General features: G+C 36.9%; 1 long non-coding RNA gene and 1 gene segment (V, D, J or C); both read left to right on the top strand.

Annotated features, from left to right (window-relative positions):
• Positions 1–1,561: 1,561 nt before the first annotated feature.
• LOC120439995 lies at positions 1,562–3,890 on the top strand. The gene is made up of 6 exons (XR_005612903.1): positions 1,562–1,739; positions 2,431–2,496; positions 2,591–2,629; positions 2,855–3,010; positions 3,474–3,563; positions 3,868–3,890. It is a non-coding gene; the product is annotated as an uncharacterized LOC120439995 (long non-coding RNA).
• A 4,544-nt stretch (positions 3,891–8,434) lies between these two features.
• Positions 8,435–9,904, top strand: LOC120439842 (the record flags this gene model as incomplete). The annotated part of the segment is given in 2 exon segments: positions 8,435–8,474; positions 9,355–9,904. Coding segments are annotated over 2 exon segments (363 nt in total), but the record flags the coding sequence as incomplete, so codon positions are not given.
• Positions 9,905–20,618: the final 10,714 nt, after the last annotated feature.

Raw genomic sequence — 20,618 nt, 5'->3', positions numbered from 1 at the left:
CCCTCCAGGAACTTGTTTATGCCAGTAAACATAATTCCCATCATATCTCTCGATGTTGCAGTTGAGAACAGCTTGTTGACCTGGAGAAACTGTGTGGACAGCAGGTGTTTGGGTCAACTCTATCACTGCATCAACATCTGCCAAGAAACAGAGAAAAAAAATGAGTGAAACATTTACCTCAAAATATACAGATTTTAAAATCAATAAGAACATCTTACACGTTAGAGCAGTGATGAGAGCACAGAGGGTTCCCAGCATGATGATAGTAGGTGGTAAAGCTGTCCACCTGAAAGATGAGAGGGGCTGTAGTGAGAAGAGAAGAGATACTGAAGCTTTTAAAGACACAGAGGAGCAGAACTGAAAGAGGAGGAGATTCAGCAAAACAGCTTTTGTTTATAAAAGACTGAAACTAAATTACTGATATTAATAATTCATAATTTCATACCGTGAACATTGCCATTATATGAGCATTATTGTTTCAAACTCAATGATATCATATAATCTTCTTTGTATTTGCTCTAGAAAAACTAATATAAATGACTTAATCAGTGTATATGTCATGCGACTCAGTATTTGTCTTTCAGGTTTTGGATTTATATTCTATGATTACTGTTGCTGATTTTGGTTTTCTTTTAAGTTTTTAGTGATCTTAGTTCTCCCTCCCTTTAGTGTTTATCTCAGCATGTCTTTAGTCTCTGCCTCTGCAGAGAGGCAGAGAAATAAATAAACACACAATAGAAATAAATAAACACAGAGAAATTCACTGATCTGCATATTTACATTCTCTTTCTACCTCATTAACATCTTATTCTTATTTTATTTTGACTGAATTTTAGTGAAGCATGAATTAGTGAAATTAATGAACTGTAACATAAAGGTGATTTGTGTGGTCTCATTTTTTATTCTTACTGTGGCTTGGAATCAGATTAACCATTTAACTTGTTGAGAATTTTTGATCAAACATGTTTTTCAGTACAATAATATTAAAAACTGAAGATGTGAAATTTTATGTGTGAATAATGTGTGTATATTTTGGTGCTTTGTTTATTTAAAATGAAAGTGCAAGTGAAAAAAATACAATGAATAAATTTAACAGAGCAATGTTTAAGAACTAATTGTTTGTATGGTGCACTGAGTTTGTGTACAAAAAGCAGAAGTAACAGTGAGGAAGTTTATGTCACAGTGTAAATCACTGTGATGCGTACTCCTTAACAGAGGTGTCCCATGTCTTACAGTAATAGACTGCAGAGTCTCCCTCCTCCACATTTTTAATGATCAAACGATAATCTGATCTTGACTGATGAGTAGATGTGAATTTTGTAGAGGAGAACCCAGAGCCATAGGTTGGAGAACCCCAGCTATGATACATCTTCAGCACAAACTGCACTCAAAAAAATGAATGAGGTGGATTGTTCAGTGTATATTAATTATTTATTTTCATTTTACTTAAAATATATGTTTTTGTTAAGTTAACATATGTTTTTCTAATCAAGTCTACGTAATTGTGTCTATTATTCACTGTACGTAATACTAATGTGTTACTTGATGGCATAACATTTAAGTTAAGTCAATTAGGATCGATATACTTTGTATATCCACTAGGTGGCAGTAATGCAAAAACAGTTGTAATGAAACCGCGAAGAACAACAAGGTTTCACGGCTTGGGCCTGCTCATGCGCAAGACTTCAAATTTAACTTAAAAACGTTGTTTTGGCGCCAAGCTGCTGTTTCTTTGAGAGGTAAGACCAGTTTTTTCTTTGACTATGTTGTGTAGTATCTACATGTCGAGCATGGTTATATTTTGCGTTTGTCTTATAAGACATGTTATATCGTTTGCGTGCGCTTGTTCTACATTAGTTTTACTGGGTCCTGGACATGCTTAACATGCTTATTTTGTGGACTGTGTAAGAAACATTTTTATTGTTTTTGGTTTTATTAAGGGATTAGCTACAGGGGTTCATGGGGTTATTTTTTCATTTGCTTTCTTGGGATTCCTTTACTGTAATCCGAGAGTCATAAATATCGAATAGGATAGCAAGGATAGCATAAAGTGACATTTAAAATCCAAAAAGTCGAGGGCGAAAAGCCACTGTGACACCATTGTTATGCTCTATCAGTAATCTGTATTATGTAAAATGGTCTGTAAATACAGCATGTTTCCTAGCGGAGTTATACATATCAGCATAGTTATAAATTACAGTTTGTTAAATCACACACTTACTTTTTAAATAAAATTATTCACGACATGTGAGTGGACAGACAATGGAGGCCGACAGACCTGGTGATAATTGCTTCTATAGAAAGTTAGCACATGGCAGTGTCAATCTCTTGCTTTTCTTCTGAGTAGTATTTTATTTAGTTGTAATTCAATCAATAATTTGCTTCTTGAGATTAAGTAATGAATTTCTTGTTTTACTTTATAAATTTCAGATCCTGCCTTTACCTGCTCCCTCCTATACTGATGTGGTGTATGTGGTACTGCTGAGCTTGTATGTGGTATGTGAACTGTTATACTTTTAAAAACAAAACTGTTTTATAAGTTAATTTTTCTTTAGTGACCCATTCAATGCCCCTGTTATTTCTTCTCCAGATCTGAACCATTGTAAAGATTGCAGTTCAAGGGCCTGAGGTATGAAATTCTTTTCAGATCAGCTGTGATCAATATTTTTTGGAACTTGATAAATAACAATAAAAGCTGTAATGGCTCCATTAGCATTTTGTGTAAATGTTTGTGTTAAAATTATAGCTTTAATGAGGTCTTTCTACATTAGTTTTAGTTATAAAGTATGTATATGTGTACATATAGTATGTATATTTACAGTAACGTATGTTGTGTTTGTTGACATGTTTTCAGGTGGAAGCAGAATTTGTGAGGATTACTACTGCTCCACTTGTTCCAAGGCTTTTTGCACAACTTGACCAATACACTGACCAGCTCATAAAACTCTTCAAGAAAAAAGGAGGCGCTGCAGTGAAGAAAATTAGACAAATTTTGGCCCCATCCACACAGGTGCATTATTCTGTTGGTAGCAAAATATTATGGCTAATAAGATCACTTTCAAATTTAAACAGCTAGTGTATGGTAGCTGCACAGTGTACTTACATTTATATTAAGCAAGACAAAGTTTGGTACTCAAAACTTTGGAAAATTAAAATTACCTAAACATAAGTAAAATCTGATCCCTCAATTTTGGGTTAAACCATAAGTGAATGTTTTTATGTTAAAGATCAGTTTTTGAATGCAAAAAAGATGATGTATTAGTTTGTCTATACCTCCATTATGGACATATATAATGTGGTGGAAACCCTACCCAACAGGTTAACTATTCATGTCCATGTGATGATTAGTTGGTCTTGTGTACATGTCTATCTGTGCAGTGAATATGTCATTCATTTTGCGTATAATGTGAGTTTGTGTCATCCTAAAGTATATCTGTTTTCTCTTCCTGTATCTCTGCCACTCTCTACGGAAGGAAACTATTGAAAAGGGGAGGGAGTGTGTCCTCAGGGCACTACCTTTCTACCTGAATGAAGACCCAAGCATCCTCTTCAAAGAATAATTGGTTGGTAATTTTAGTTTAGTTTTTTATCTGTATTAAACCAAATTTTGAATAACTAATGTTTTTGCATGTTGTAATGTTGTTGTTGTTGTAATTTGCATGGAACCTGTTTAAATGTTTTGGGGAATCTTCTTGTATACCCAAACTATTTATATTTATTGTTGAATCTGTAGTCTAAAATAGTAGCGCACTGGGGTGCATGTTCCTAATATTGTGTTTACTTCATTAAAGGGTAGCTTTGGCTCTTTTTTTTTTTTTCCTTTTTAAATTTAACTGGACGCCATTTTTCTTTGTTTTTGTGTCTAAGCTACAGCTACAGCTGTTCAGAGGAGCTGGAACAAATTACCCTTGCTATCTTCACCATTGAAAAAGCTGATATCAGCACTCCTCCAGCCGATGTGGGTATAACCATCTAGGGTGTTCTGCATGACCTGGAAAACATGGCCTCTGCATGTGCACTCTTAATGGGTGGGATATATGCACTGAATCTCAGTTAACGTCGAGACTGAAAGCTTTCTTTGAAGTACTTCAGAAGCTCTTCCTTCATCTGTATGTCAGCAGACTCTTGACCAAGGTACAGATACTCAAGAATAAACTGAACGAATAAGCCAATCCTTAATTTGGATGATGAATGTTCTGTCAGATGGACAGAAGTTTTTCAGAGGCTGAATGGGAATAAAACGGTAATTTGTTGAAAATGACAGATAAAGGAAAATTACATTTAAGAGAAATTTTGAAAAGTTTGTAAACTACTACAATTTGAGAGATTTTACTCTTGTGGGGGGAGGGGGGGCAAGTAAGAGACAATCAAAAGTGTTGAGATTTAAAGGATTTAATTGAGAGATGATACTGCACCAGAAATGTTGAAGGGTGGTGTGTACATTAGCGTTCAAGGTATATTGTTATGAGGTGGAAATATGTTCATATTCTGTTTGTGTTACATTGTGTGCATTGTAAAGGTAATTGCAATACATACTAAGAATAAGGGTAAGTTAGGAATGCAGGATGAATGTATATTTTATGGACTTTTAAAGACGAACAATTGTTTCCATGTTAAAATGTTTACAACCCAAGTTTTTGCCCAAACACTGGTAAAATAAACGTTGAGGGTGGCAAGTGTTAAATGGTTACTTTTGTGCTGTTGCAAAAAAACTGAACGCTGACAAGCTGTTTTATTGTTAGACCATAATGCTGGCATGTTTTATTTAAGTTTTATTTGGGATGGTGATATAATTTTCTTTGATTGCTAATATCAGTGGACTATTTTTTATTATTATTATTATTATTATTACAACATTAATTTTTTTTAATTGTGGCTGTTGAGGTGGACACTTCACTTTGCATTGTTAAAGGAAAACACTTCATTGGCGTTGTGTTACTGGACTGACCCTAAGCAATCATTGCAAATACCAACTTTGCTATCCATTTTAGACACTAAAAGAAAAAACACTCCACAGACCTTACTAGCATCACATATACGTAACTCAAGTGTCATCTTATCAACATGTTATGTGGTCTTCAATGTTTTTTTCTTCTATTTCTGGCAGATACAGACATTTAATTTAAAGTCTTGATGTTGCATCTGTCTACATACTGTTAGTTACTAACCCTAATGACCTGTTGTGTTTTATTTTGGACTGGGTTTACACAAATGCTCACTGAATGTGTTGGCAATAAAAGAAATTTAAAAAATAAGTTGGATGTACTTAATTCATTTGTGTGGAACCTGTTGACAAAATAGATTTATGTAAAACTAATTAGTAAAGCACAAGGTGGCTGAAAATATAATATTTGAATTAATCTAACTTAAATTTAACATTTTACTGCCACAAATAAGAAATGTGTTGAAGTAACTAATCTAAACTATCTAACCTGTAAATATATCATTTATGTTCATACAACATAATTTGATTTAGGTAGTCTTAAATATCTCTTGTTAATCTTAAGTAGTTTTTTAAAATTAGATGAACTAAAGATTTTTGCTTTAAACTAACACAATGCAATTTCGTGGAACCTGTTGACAAAATAATTTTAATTAAAGTCAACGTTTCATTTTTTTGAGTGCAAGTGCTATTAAATTTTTATTAATAAATCTTCAGACTACACTAAAGTTGTTTCACCATATGATTGATTAATATGCACAAAAAGGTAATTCATACATTCATATATATAGATGTGTGAGGATAAGGATATTACAGACAAACATTTTTTCCTCTCTAACTGCTTTTATATGAACACTTTTAATGTCAGACATGTAAAAATGATTATGAACCAGAAAAACTGATGATATGACTTATAGTTACTGTTTCATAGAGTCATCTCAATAAATTAGGAATATAAAGTGACTGGCATTACAGTGCTCAAATAGATTTTCCTTGTCCCTTTCACAGTCGATTGTTTTTGATATAAAGCTTTGTGTCATGTTTTTTTTTTCTGTTTGTGTTGGCTGTGATATGCTGAGTATCTTTTACATTTTTTTCTTGTTGAATGTTCAGCCATAGATTTCTGTAGTTCCTGTATTTTTAGATTTCCCCTTCACCACCGCACCTCACTGGTTTTTCACAGTGTGGAATTTGAAGGTGGAAACACGGATATATTTCTCTCGCTTTTTATACTCACTGTCAACAGTTTCTAAGTTATAATATTTGCAAACAAACATTCATACTTGTTTTTGTGACATTTAGTCAGTTGTGAGATGTCACTACACGGTTTGACAAATCTTCTTTTCACTTTAGAATTCCAAAATGTAATAAAGAATAGCTGAAATTACTTGACTGTCACATACATAGAACCTTCCCACATAGGAAGCAGGTCTGGCCCGGATCTGGTTTCAAGCCAGCACTGCTGGCTGACTTCTGGCATGATAAGACGTATGTCATCCAGATATGGGCCAGACAGCACTGTTTATGTGATGGCATGCCATATCTGGCCCGATTGTGGTTTGGTTTATATGCCCCAGGCTCATAGAAAACAGGTCTGGCCCGGATCTGGCATCGAGCTGGCACTTCTGACTGACTGGTGTCATGGCAGGGTGTATGTCAACCAGATGTGGACCAGGTCTGGCAATGATGGTACTATTTATGTTCCTATTTTCCTATTTTAGTTAGAAGACCCAAATGCCATGTTGTAATACTATACTGCTATGGTAGCCAATGTTTCAAATGCAGGTTTAACAGATTTGTGAGTGTATACTTTATCCAAAACCTAGTGAGGGTTTACTCATGTTTACCTCTGGGTGGCTGTAGTTCAGGCAGTAGAGCAGGTCATCTACTAATTGCAAGGTTAGTGGTTTGATCCCTGGCTCCACCACTCTGCGTGTCCAGATTGTGAATGTGTATGAATGTAGTTAAGAAGCACTCAGCTTAGAGAAAGTGTGTGATTGGGTGAATATGGCGAATATATAAGAATCAGTCTGAACAGAGTTTACTTTTGCACTATTATGTTCCGGCACATGTTGTTATTACATGGCTTAATTAAGGTACACATTAGGCTGACATCTGGGGCCAGAGCTGAAACTGTTCTGGGCCAGCACAGGACCACCAGTGTGTCTGCAACTGGCCTTGTGCTGGCCCATGTGTGGGCCACCTCTGGCAAACCAGATCTGGGCCACCAAAGGGCCGTTATTCTTTGTGGTATGTGGGCCACGTGTAAGCACATTATGTGGGCCAGATCCGGACCATACCAATTTTGCTATGTGGGTTTTTGTCATGTGTGGCTGTGTGGCAGGCAGAATGAGGACCCACATGAAGGACTCATGAAAAACCAAGGAGGGAACTCAGGGAGGCAGCTTTAATGCTGTGTCAACAAACTTAAATAATACAAACAGAGGAAAAGAAAAAAACTTAGAAACTAGGAACTAGGAACAGAAAAACTCGAAAACTAAGGAACTAGGATCAGACTCAGAAGTAACCTGGGTGACAAGGAGCTCAGAGGAACATTCACAGCACACAGGGTAATGACACAACACCTGCAATAGAAAAAAACACAGGCAAATACACCAGGGGTTAACGAGGGAATGGGAAACAGGAGGGAAACACAGCTGGGACTAATCTGACATAACAAGATGGGGCAGAAGCAAGACTGAAACCACTGAACACAGGACATAAAACAGGAAATACAAGACAGGCAAGGAGACACAGATTTGATAAGGAGAAACGGCTGAAAGGGAAGAGCGAACACAGAGCACAGAGACAAGAGTAACTAAACATGAAACGTGGAACACGGGGAAGGTTAAGGTAACAGAAAGCTGAGGACTATAACTAAGAATGTAACAGAAGCAGAAAACAATAATGGGAATAAAACCATGAAAACCAACAAATCAAATGATATAGCTAAGCAGAATCAATCAAGAATTAATCCCTAGGGAAATTATGTAATTATGTAATTAATTAATTAATTAATCAATTGCATAATTATATAACTAATCAAAAACACAACATGCTGGAATCCAGACCCAGTACCATGACACTTTCAGCTTTAAAATCTAACCATAATAGATTTAAAATCTGAATGAAATCAGAAAGTTAAAGTTAAAGACATCAGTGTGAGATAATAAATCATATCCACTGCTTCAGCTTAGTCTTATGAGTAACAAGTTACAAATGTACTGTGTGATGCAGATGTGGATAAAGACATGAGAAAAACTGTGTTGCTCACATCTCAATCTGATTTGGACTTAAAATAAAGAAAAACAAACTTGAATGTGACAGTAAAGTAAAAACTCAGTCATTCAATGTGTTATGAAATATAAGCAGACTGATGAGGGGAAAATAAAGATGACAGTGAAAGTTGGTCTCAACAGGATGTTTCAGTTCCTCTCCCCTCATCAGTGACAGTCAGGAGGTTTTTGTACAGCCATGTATACAAACTGAATCACTGTGGTATTCGGACAAGGCACCAAGCTGATTGTGACAAGTAAGTACTTTTAAACTGATTATAAAGCAGGAGAGGTCTTCTTCATATTATTCAGTGTTTATGTTTTGATATCTTATGTTTCGGATTTTTATTCATCAATTATTAATATTCAAAAGAAGCCTTGAAATACAAGAACCTTCTTTTATTCACTTCTTCAGAACTGAAAAAGCTGAAGTTGAAGTTGAATTCAACTTGAATTACATTTAGTTAAAGTAATTCTTTAACTTCGTGATTAGAGACAGATATTGATCTCTGTCATTCCTATTAACCTTTGATGAGACATTGTTTAAAGACAAAATGTGAGAATAATTCAGTCTTCTTAAGTAGTAACTAATCTAAAAGTCAAATCTCAAAAAGGCAAAACACTAAATTAAAGTTGACATTCTGACCTTAATCTGGCTCAGTTTTACAGCTAACTGTATTGTGTCTAAATTTTATCACAGCTGGTATTGTTTTATTTCACATTAAAGAGTTTCAGACTAAAAAATACTGATTGATGTAAATGTCTATGTGTTTGAAATGTAACATTTCTACTGCTTTAGATACTCTTGATTTGTAGTTTTCTTGGAAGATATTAATTTGTTCAGTTTACTCAATTTTGTTATTTTATAGTAAATTGCTTCATGATGATGTTGTAGGACATAACCTGAAATGGTTTTCTTGTTTGTGTGTTTGTACATGAAATCTCTGCTGCTATAGAGGATTGGGTCTAATTTGGCAGAAGCTAAATTTTTTCACGGCTACAATAAGTTATCATTTATAATAGCACATAGATTATATTCATGCACTGCTGTCTGTTACACAGTTCTTTTCTTAAAAACTTTTCTAGTATTTAATTGATTTATTTCAATGTTTCTGAATGTCTTTCATGTATTTTCAGGCTCCAGCCTCCCTCCTCCTGTCCTGACAGTCTTCCCTCCGTCCAGTGCTGAGCTCCAGTCCAACACAGCTTCTCTGGTCTGTCTGTCCAGTCAGTCTGTGTCTTTTGCAGATGTGAGCTGGTTGGCTGGTGGGAGTCCAGTGAGCAGTGGGATCTCTACCAGCACTGCTGTTCAGAGACCAGACCAGACTTACCAAATCAGCAGCTCTCTGACCATCCAGACATCAGACTGGAACATGGATAAGGTTTATACATGTAAAGTGTCTTTGGGCTCGCAGACTTCAGAGAAAACCATCAAGAAGTCAGAATGTTCCACTGAGTAGTAGAAGGGTCAGAATCAGCATTTAACATCTATCTGGCTCTTTAATGCTTTTGGCATTTGTTTAGTGCTCGTTTTCATGTTATAAAATACGAGCAGTTACTGTTGTGACTGTTTGATTTATGTGCTCTACTGACCTTTGCTATATGTTTATTCAGCAAAATAATAATAAAAAAATATTGTAACAAAATGCTTGATGTGCATCCTGTATTTCCCCTTTTTGTCATATTTCTTGTTCTAGTTTAACTTACCTGCAATAGTAAAGAGGTTTGAAAAAAGACGAGTATTAAATGAAACTGAATTTTCTTTGACTGTCAGTGAAGCATCATCTATTTTACACCTCCTTCTCTCTATTTCCAGGATGCACCTGCGGACTTCTTGTCTGTATTTAGTGTTTTATGCAAATCAAGTGGTGAGATTCTAAGTGTCAAGTAAGAGGGGACTGTCTACGACTGAAAACATTTTCAAATGTAAATCATTTATTTTCATATAACAATGCTGCTTGACAGGCCTCATACTCTGAAAATATTTTTTTTGACTTTAAGCCTGGATAATACATAAGGCTAAAATAAAGCAGGGAGTAGTATCTTGCTCAAGAATATTTGACATTAAGACTCGAGCAGACAGGGATCAAACCACCAATCTTCTGATCAGTAGCTGACCTGATCTACCTCCTTAGCTACAGGAGGCATTGTTGTGTATGTATAACAAATATGTAGGACTGCTTTCTTGCAATTACACAGTTTCTCCAAAATTAGAAGCAGTCAGAACACAAGTACCACCCATTGTAAACCTCCCCTATGGTTATAAAAGATAAGGTACTGTGTGTGTATGTGTGTGCACGTGTATGCGTGTGTGTGTATATGCATTATGCATGTGCGAGAATGTGTGTGTGTCTGTGTATGCATGTGAGTGTTTATGTTTGGGGGAGTGTTTGTGTGACCTCCTGCCCACAAAAAGGGTCATAAAGGCAGGAAGCTTACTAAACAAGAAAATAGAACCTTCACATATAGGATGTGCCTATAATAAAGCACTATAGCCTCCCCCACCAACAAACTGGTTGGAGAGGTGGTGTCAGGAATAGAAATATTGTCCTGCTATTAGTTGCTGCTATTTTTATAATCATCATTAACATTTCAGTATTAATAGTGAGGTTGCATTTAGATGCATTCAGATGTTCAAATATATGGTTATAGCCTTTATTACAGGTCCAAAGAAGAACCATTTTAAATGGTTCTGTTGAATCTATAATTTAAATGTTATTAATGCTTTTATGATCTCTGTGTAGAGGGCAGAGACAGGAAAATACTCTCTGTGCCAAAATGAGACAGGAAACAAAACGCGTCTGCAGAGCATGTTTTGCAGAAGTGAAACTGAAGCCAGAAGTTTAAGTGCAAGGGTGTTTAGTATGCATTTATTGCGGATTAAGCCTTAAGCAGTTGTGGTAGATTGAAACAGTTGTTTATATATTTCACATATAAGTCAAGATCATTACACACAGGATGGCCTTAGCCTGGTTGGTTGCTTAAGTTGAGGTCAACTAAGGATCAGAAAAGCAGATGCAAACTCTGCACGCACAGACAGACAAATAGTGAGAGGTCATGACACGTACGTAGCATACACTGCAGACACATACACACAGAAATGCAGAAGTGTGCCGACGTACTTAGAGGAAGTGCACCAGACGAGCGACAGCGAAGAGGGAAGCACCGAACCGAAGACAATGTTTTTAGAGCAATGTTAAAGGTCAGGGAACATTTTGTGGTTTGGATTGACGTAAGCTGTACTATTGTCTATTTTTGTAAAAGAGGGGCTTTGTTATTGTACCCATATAAAACCTTGTCTCATGATTGTAAGTTCAGTTCAACACTGATTGGGTTGTTGAACTCACACATGTGTTCATTAAAATGCCGTCTAAATTGCACACGCCTGGATCTGTGGTTTTATGGATTCTTCTCTCAATATTGAACCCTAACATTTGGGGGCTCGTTCCGTGAGAGAGAGGGAATGTTGGGGTTTTGGTGAGATCCGGGGTCCGTGGTAATTGGACGGGCAGACGGTAATCAGTGGTGAAAGTGAGTAGGCATTCCCGGGGCATTTAAAGGTAAGACACTGCCTGTTGAAATATATTTCCAAAAGGTGTCACATTGGGCATGTCAAATTAAAGTCTACTCACTGAAAATTACTGGTGAATGTCTGTTTTAATTTTGGTGAAGTTTTTATGAAGTTTACCGGTTGAAGTAATGATAAGGAAGTATAAGTGACAGTACTGAGTAATGAGAATAAAGGAATGAAAAGAGAATTAAAGCAGTTGGACTGCAAGTGAACTTTAGAATGATAGGGAATTTGGTCATTTTGTGGGTTCAAGTCCCATTGGTTATGCAACCCTTAAGAACTTTCTCGGAGGTGACGCTCCCTGCTGGATAGAGAAATTTATCCTTCACCTAGCGATGACTAGGGATAGTTTCGGGCAACATTCGAGGAGGACTCGGGAATCTCCAAAACTGTTGAGGGTTGTCCTTAATCTTAATCCTGTTTTGGGTGTAGATTGTTGTTTCAAATTATTCTAAAATTACTTGAGGACGAGGAGTCTGGGACCCTTAAGAAGCGCATTTTCTCCTTGGTAACGCTTGCACTAAGGCAGGACGCTGACCTTAGGCCTACTAGGACAGTAGGGATAGTACCGTCGACAGCGGGAGAGAACTTGGGAACCTCTGAAATTGCTAGGAGTTAGAGTCTCCTATTTGCGCTTTTTGGCTACGACGATAAATTTGGTTAGGGCATTAGCAATCGGGCCACCGTCAGGGACGGAATACTGGCTAAAATTGGTCGCAAAAGTCAGGGACTTTTATCGGTTGGACCGTTATGGATAAATTTGTCGAAATTTATAGGATTTAAGAGGCCTAAAAATCTGTGCAGTTGTAATTTAAGACGTCTGTAATATAAAATATGAGATCTATGAGTAGGATCAGTCTCTGTGTCAGTCATGCACAGCCGGAAGTGCACTGATTGTGTGTGTAAATGCAAATGAGCAGCAGTGACGCGCAGAGAGGGTGGTTTCAGTTTTCGAGAGGACTGAGAGCTTTTTGCTAAATGCCTGTATATAAGAGCTTATTACGAGAGTGTAAATACAGTGTGAATATATTAGTGTGGATGTATAGTAAATGACTGAATTTTGATAGATGTACATTTCGTGAGCCATAAATGTTGGTGTGTTTTATTTTCAGTTATGTGTGTGTGGGGAGAAGCCGTGAGGATGATGAGAGGTTTCAGTTTTCTTTTTCTTTTTCTTTTGACTTGCTCTTTCTGATCATGGAAGGCATGTCCAAAATACTCGTATGAAAGCGTATTTCGAGTGATTTTAACTGTGTGAGTGCTGTCAGTATTTGATTTGAGTGACTCTGCGTGAGTTCTCTGAGAGAGAGAAAGGCAGTGCGTGTGAGACGATTTATGGCGTCTGAAAGAGGTTAGAACTTTTAAAGGTGTGTATGGAATAAAGGAGTGTGAAATATATTTCTTGGGTGATGAAAAAGTAGGATGTGCTAAAGTTTGAAAGTGTTTTTAATTCAAGAAAACAAAAAACAAAGGAGTTAGATTAGTTTGAGGAACAGGAAATATTGCTCTGTGTATCGGGGCTGCAGCAACAGGAAATAGTGAACAGGAACTGTGCATGCCCATATATGGGAACTGAGTGTGTACAGAAAGAACACAGAGAGAGAGATTTAACTCTAGGCACATGAAGCAAATGAAGCCTTTAAGAAAAAATGAATATAATACTAATTATATGGTTTAGTGTGTCAATACAGGTGGGCGTCTTTCAACTTTGCAACCTTGAGTTCAGCAGCAGAAAAGTAGATTAAAAGAATTGGGAGAATAAGCCAGTTTTTGGCTCGAAATTGGGCGGCTGGATCTCTCACTTTGTCCCTGAAGCAGAGAAGAAGTTCAAAGGACAGTCAATCGCCTGATGAAGACCGATAGAACATGGTGGACTTGAATACAGCAGGCAAACGGCAGTGCCACTGATCCATTAACACTGATGACGACTGACGACCAGCAGCAGCATGTAAGAGTAATGTAACATGTACTGTGAAAATACAGGCTGGGCAGTTGAACAGTGGGATAGAGAATTGTGGAAGAGCACCGGACATTGAGTGATATTTTGCCATGCTGGGACTTAATCTGAAAGAAAGACTGTAAAGAAACAGAGAAGAAGACAACAGCTGAGTTGAGACTGTGTTTGCTGGAGCTTTGAAGCCCGAACAGGACATTGTGCAGAGAGGACCAGTGAGAGATGAAGCTGGACGAGTTTGACTGCGAGAATATAGGATATAATTGGATTGAAAATTGAAACCTGAACTCATGAATTGTTTAGGGATGTCCACTACAGCATAACAAAGAGGTAAACATTAGAAAAGGTAGGAATAATGAACGAAAATAATTGTCATTACCTTAATGAATAGAAAACACACATACAAATTGTTACATGTGAGATTATTTTTGAAATGAATCAGAAGTGAGATAGTTTGAATCTAAAGCTCAGTGGTGAAATGCATAAATTAAATATGAATATATAGGATGCAATGAAGAAACAGCTTACACGTAGTGTACATTAACATGAATACATCATGAAGGCAACGAAGAACTCAATGAATTAATTTAATGAAGAAGCAGTTTACACCCAATTAACATAAAATGCAGGGAAGAACACGCTTACATGCATGGCATAATTGGTGTTTCTGATCAGAGATAGAGAAATGGGTTATTTAACCACTGGTGATAATAATGAAAATGTCTTAGTTTGTTATTTTCAGGGTAAAAAGCAGACCCAGGCCAATTCTCCAGATGCAGGAGTCTGAAGAAATTACAGGTTAACATGAATGGATATGTTAAGGCAAGTTTCTGGTTGAACTGTTCACAGCATGATGTGTCCAGGAACCTGAAAAGCAAGCCCCAGCTCCTGGCTGAAGACCAGGAGGGCGGTAATTTAAGGTGGGAAATCAAAATGTGGGTTAGTAACTCGGGGAAAAAGAAACTGACTGCTTAACTGGAGAGTTGGGAAGAAGTCTGGGAGACTGTGAAGTCATAGATGCAAAATAACATATACCCATACACACACAAACAGAAAATGCATTAACCTTATAAAGACAAGCTCCTGAAGCTTAATGAACAGATATTGATTAAAAACCTGGCTAAGAACATAAGCATATGCAATGAAGATCTGCTTGCTGCTTGTATGAGTGAGAGAATGGTGTGAATGGTTAATACAATTGATGGAAAGATTTAAAATAGATGGAAAAACAAAAGAAAAGTGTCTATAAGAGTGACTCAGGAGTGCTCTTGCACTGATTTATCAAAGTAAGTGATTAGTATAGAAAGAAAATGAAAATAATTCAATAACGTGATAAAGTTTAAACATGTATTCCTCTTGTTAAGTTGGCTGTTGAGCTGTGGGTTTATGCAAATTAGCTGGAGTGAGTGAGTGACAAAGACACTTCCTGTGTGCGTGTGTGTGTCGGAGGCTTTCGGTTCAGTTCAAGAGAGAGCAGTGGCTGTTGAAGAGTATTGGGAGAAATATATAATGGTAAAGTATCAGGATATTTGATTACGGTGGTCAGGTCTGTTCAGAGGGGCAGATTTGGACAGGAAATTTATAATTTAAGGATGATATGTGGTTGAAATTGGTTTTTATCTTGTGCTGAATGAAAACGGTCTTTGATCTTTTGACGAGGTTTTCGTGTGTTGAACGGGTGAAATTTAAGATTGTTTCAGATTTTTGAGGCTGTTGTTTTATTTCCAGAGAGGGTGTTTCATTAAGGCAGGGATAGGTCTGAGAGGGGCCCCAAAAATTTTTTGTAGTAGTAAGTGCACTCAGGAAAAAACCTGTCAGGTGATTTTGTTTGGTACTTTGATGAGCTAATAATCAGCTCTCTTTTTTCATTTTTGTTCTAAGCAGGCCTGGAAGAGAGTGAACCGACGGCGCTGACAAAATTACCAAGTACGAAAATCAGGTGGGCTTTACAGAATTATAATTGATTACAATCAGAGACTGATTGGCGGCAAGTCTCTGTCTAAAAATGGATTGATCGATTCAATCCAGTCAAAAGTATAGAGAACTATTTTCCTAAACAGGAAAACGAAATAAAACGAATGATTGAGCTCATTTTGCTGATGTGGAGCATCTGATGACGTGCGCAGAAGGCTGCAGTATCAGCAAAAAATATCATGTGTGAATGCATGTGAGTGAATGTGAGTGACTGGACTAAGGTGGGAATGAATAAATGTGGACAAATTTACCATGTGAGGAAAAGAAAGGGGATGCTTTGTTTTGCTTTTGCCATAGGCAGGACAAGTGGGAGACTTAAATCTGGGGAGGCTGATTTTGGGATGCTGATGTTTGCTTTGAGAAAATTTCTTTTTACGGGGGTTAGATTATGGGATTACATTATATTGTTGGGAGAATGCTAAATGCTAAAAGGGAAACATTGGTTGATGAGATTCAAGTTACCATTAACTGAGGTAACACATGATTAATAACTGTTCTGTTCAAGTTTATTTTGTGTCATGACACAGATTGGATCATATAGGGGGAGAGTTGAGTAAAGGTTTTGTTTCCAGGAAATTCCAAGGATCCAGAGTTCAATGGAGCAACGAGTTGGAGGAGATTTGACATGATGATTGAATTGATTTTGTTCCTTAAACACAGGTTTTCAGGGCTGGAGCAAAACACCGGAGAGGAGAATTGCTGAGCTGTTCTGAGAAATGAAATGACTAACCTTTTTTCCTTTTAATTTCCTAAGCTTGGGTGAAGCATGTTGAGTTTTTTGCCACATGAGATGTGTCAAAAAAGAGAGGGATTTAAGATTTAATTTGTTTAATTTGAAAGGGGTTTTACTAGGATTTTATAATGATTGGGGTTGTTTGATAATCTAGATATAGTAAAACTGAGGACTTGTTAAAAGAAAGGATTAAAATGAACTGAATTAGGTTTAGAAGATAAATTGCTGGTGTTAATAAGAAGTTGTACACCAAACTTAAAGGGGAAACTGTGGGAATAAAGGATATGCTTTGGGGAAAATAGTGAACATTTTATGAGTAGAAAATGTGGGATTTTTCTTTTTGATTTTTAGGATAAGTTGTAACAGTGACATAATGCTAGAATGTTGTTATAAGGTAGGCTTTAGGGTAGAGGAGAGCTTTTTATGAGGATGTTAAAAGTCTCGCTGACTCAAATGAATAATATTGGAGATTATATATGTAGAAATGATTTTTCATACACATTGCATTGTTGTGCCTTTGACGGAGTTGTGGCTCAGAGAGTCGTCTCTTGAGGGTCATAAACTTTTGGTTAACGTTATGATTAGCCAATCTACTGTGAGAATGACCTGAGTTATTGAAGGATTACACACAGCTTACAGACATACAGAGTTCATCAACACACAGGACAGTATTGATTTGAGGCCTAGGGCCTGAAATTCCTTTAGCTTTTAACTGAATTTGAGTTGGCCCAATAACAAATGACAGAAAGAGGAACTGAATAGGAGTTTTGCTTGTAACTAAACTGAGTGACATATAAAATATTGAGATAACAGATGCAGCTCTAACTTAGTCCTCTTATATAAATAGCAGTTACAGAAATACAGAAAACAGAAGCAAAGGGAGAAAGCTTATATATGTTGGTTAAGTCTGATAAAGTTTAAGTTAGAAGGAGTCATTACATTAAAAGCAGCAAAATGAAATAAAATGATAGATTCAAACAGGTTATTACCCAGAAAATGGGAGTTCAAAATACTGTTAGAGTTCAGTTTTTAGCTATGATGAAGTTTATCTAGGAGCAATTAACTATGTGTTTACACGTAATGATTAAAGTGGTTGTTTTTCTTTGATCTTTTAGTAGAATAAGTAGTTTTCTTGGGAGAGGTGACTTTAGATGGTAGGCCCTTGCAGCAGTGGCAGTTTTGTGCACAGGATGTTGGTGATCAGATAAGGAGCAAAGAGGAAGCACATGCAGAGACGTGCTTCCTCCGATTCTCTTAAAAGGCAGTGCTGTGAGAGTTTTACAAATGCTGAGTACGGTTGAATGAGATATAAAAATAAAAGTCAAAAACCAAATACAAAATTAGGTTCATGTTTTGAGTAACATTAGGTTTGAATAAAGAAGACAATTGAGGGACATAAGGCAGGGAAGCCGTACTAGGGAGGAAGTGTTTTGTTTCCTTTGCAGGTGGCCAGATTTCCACTAGAGTGGGACCCAGAAAAGGGACAGACCACTAGAGATTCACAAGTGTAAGGGTCTTTCACCGGGTATGAGTGGGTTCTGGGGTGAGGGAGGAGTGCTGATTGAGCTCTGCTCGCACTCTTATTCTCTCATGCCCTGATCAACTTTAGGCTCGCTGATACTTTGGTGTGATTAACCTCAAGCATGAGTGTTCTCAAGTGGGAGCGGGCATTTTATAATTAAGACCACCTAGATGACATGAGGTTGTCTGATTTGTTAAGTCACAGGATGCCAAGAGAGGTCAGGGCTAAGAACAGTGATCCTAAATGTCCATGATGTCTGGGATGGACAGGGGAGCAGCTGAATGGGCCAAGGAGTGACCCAACACACAGTATGGTGACCTCTTGTGGTCAAGAGGTCAAGAGTGGGAGTGTCAGGAATAGAAATATTGTCCTGCTATTAGTTGCTGCTATTTTTATAATCATCATTAACATTTCAGTATTAATAGTGAGGTTGCATTTAGATGCATTCAGATGTTCAAATATATGGTTATAGCCTTTATTACAGGTCCAAAGAAGAACCATTTTAAATGGTTCTGTTGAATCTATAATTTAAATGTTATTAATGCTTTTATGATCTCTGTGTAGAGGGCAGAGACAGGAAAATACTCTCTGTGCCAAATGAGACAGGAAACAAAACGCGTCTGCAGAGCATGTTTTGCAGAAGTGAAACTGAAGCCAGAAGTTTAAGTGCAAGGGTGTTTAGTATGCATTTATTGCGGATTAAGCCTTAAGCAGTTGTGGTAGATTGAAACAGTTGTTTATATATTTCACATATAAGTCAAGATCATTACACACAGGATGGCCTTAGCCTGGTTGGTTGCTTAAGTTGAGGTCAACTAAGGATCAGAAAAGCAGATGCAAACTCTGCACGCACAGACAGACAAATAGTGAGAGGTCATGACACGTCGTAGCATACACTGCAGACACATACACACAGAAATGCAGAAGTGTGCCGACGTGCTTAGAGGAAGTGCACCAGACGAGCGACAGCGAAGAGGGGAAGCACCGACCGAAGACAATGTTTTTAGAGCAATGTTAAAGGTCAGGGAACATTTTGTGGTTTGGATTGACGTAAGCTGTACTATTGTCTATTTTTGTAAAAGAGGGGGGCTTTGTTATTGTACCCATATAAAACCTTGTCTCATGATTGTAAGTTCAGTTCAACACTGATTGGGTTGTTGAACTCACACATGTGTTCATTAAAATGCCGTCTAAATTGCACACGCCTGGATCTGTGGTTTTTATGGATTCTTCTCTCAATATTGAACCCTAACAGTGGTCAGAGACAAAGGAATGTCTTTGATCCTACAGTTTGAACTAAGACTTACAAATTTAAGTAACACAATGACGATATTTAACAATTTGACTCCAACAGTGATGATGTGAGGTTTAATGTGTGAATAATGTGTGTTTGTTCTGGTGCTTTTGTTTAAAGTATAGGTAGACATGATTACAGACTGATTGATGGGGAAATTATCTGTAAATTATACCAAGGCCTTCAGAAACAAAAAGGTTATAACACAAAGTAGATTAAAACAGTTGAGGATGATTGGCATTCTAAGTGGGCGACACATACATAAAGAAGCTTGTGTATTTATTTCCTCAGCTTGTCTTACTTCTTTGCTGTGTCCTCCCTCATGATGTTTAAAGAAAATGAAAAGTTAAAAAAAAGAAAGCAAAGGAGAAAATTTCAGATTTAAAAAAAGCATTCTGAAGTTCATCAACAAGAGATGTCACAAGTGCAGAAATTCACCTTCAGCTTTCTGTAGATCATCCTTGTATATTAAAGTTAATGAATGAAGTTTAAAAATTGAACTAAGTACCGTCAGCATACTGTCTCATATATGTAACATTTAATCAACATTTTGACTTGTTTTTCTCAAGGTTTAACTAAATAACAGTTTTTTTGATGCATTATCAATCATCCAGGAAAGTAAATCTCCTGATTCAACTTTTGGAGATAAATAACAATTAGAAACAAACAAGAAGAAATCAACTTTCACTGACAGTTTATTTTAGTATCATTCTGTGACATAAATCTCTAGGCAGTACATATTGGTTGATATTTTATATATCTATAATTATATTAATTTGACAATAAAATATGATAAATAACCTTTTAATTAAAAAGGTGCTGTTATTAAGAGAAACTCCAAAAGATTTCAGCGCTGTACTAAGACCCCAATGTTTCAAGAGTCTCCCAATCAGGGGCGATTCTAGGATCAGAGCTTTGGGGGTGCTGAGCACCCAGAGAGCTGCCCAGCCAGGCAAAATAAACTTCACTCGTCACAATGAGACGTCTTCCCTGTCTCTGTCAGTCCCTGCATCCTTAAATGTCTCCAGTTGTCCCGAGTTCTCTATGGCTGTCTCCTTGGTGCATTTAAACCCCTGTTCCTCCCTTTCCTCGTCGTCTGTTGTCTTCGTCTCCGTTATCAGTCATCATAATTTTACCCTCTCTGTGCAAGTCTGCAAATTTCTTTATTAAATCATAAGATTCTTAAATTCATCAAGTCTCTCTGTGCCTGGGTCCTCGTCTCAAAACATGACATCACTGTTTTGTACATTTTAACACAATTTAATCCCCACATTTGTGAAAGAAAAACAAAACACTTTTTTGGAAAGTGTGTAACAAAATCATCAAATCAAGACATAATTATATCTGAATGAA

The sequence above is a fragment of the Oreochromis aureus genome, linkage group 4 (genome assembly GCF_013358895.1).
Source record: "Oreochromis aureus strain Israel breed Guangdong linkage group 4, ZZ_aureus, whole genome shotgun sequence".
NCBI classification, from domain to species: domain Eukaryota; kingdom Metazoa; phylum Chordata; class Actinopteri; order Cichliformes; family Cichlidae; genus Oreochromis; species Oreochromis aureus.
The sequence above is the reverse complement of the archived record's forward strand: the minus strand, read 5'-3'. Positions and strand labels throughout refer to the sequence as shown.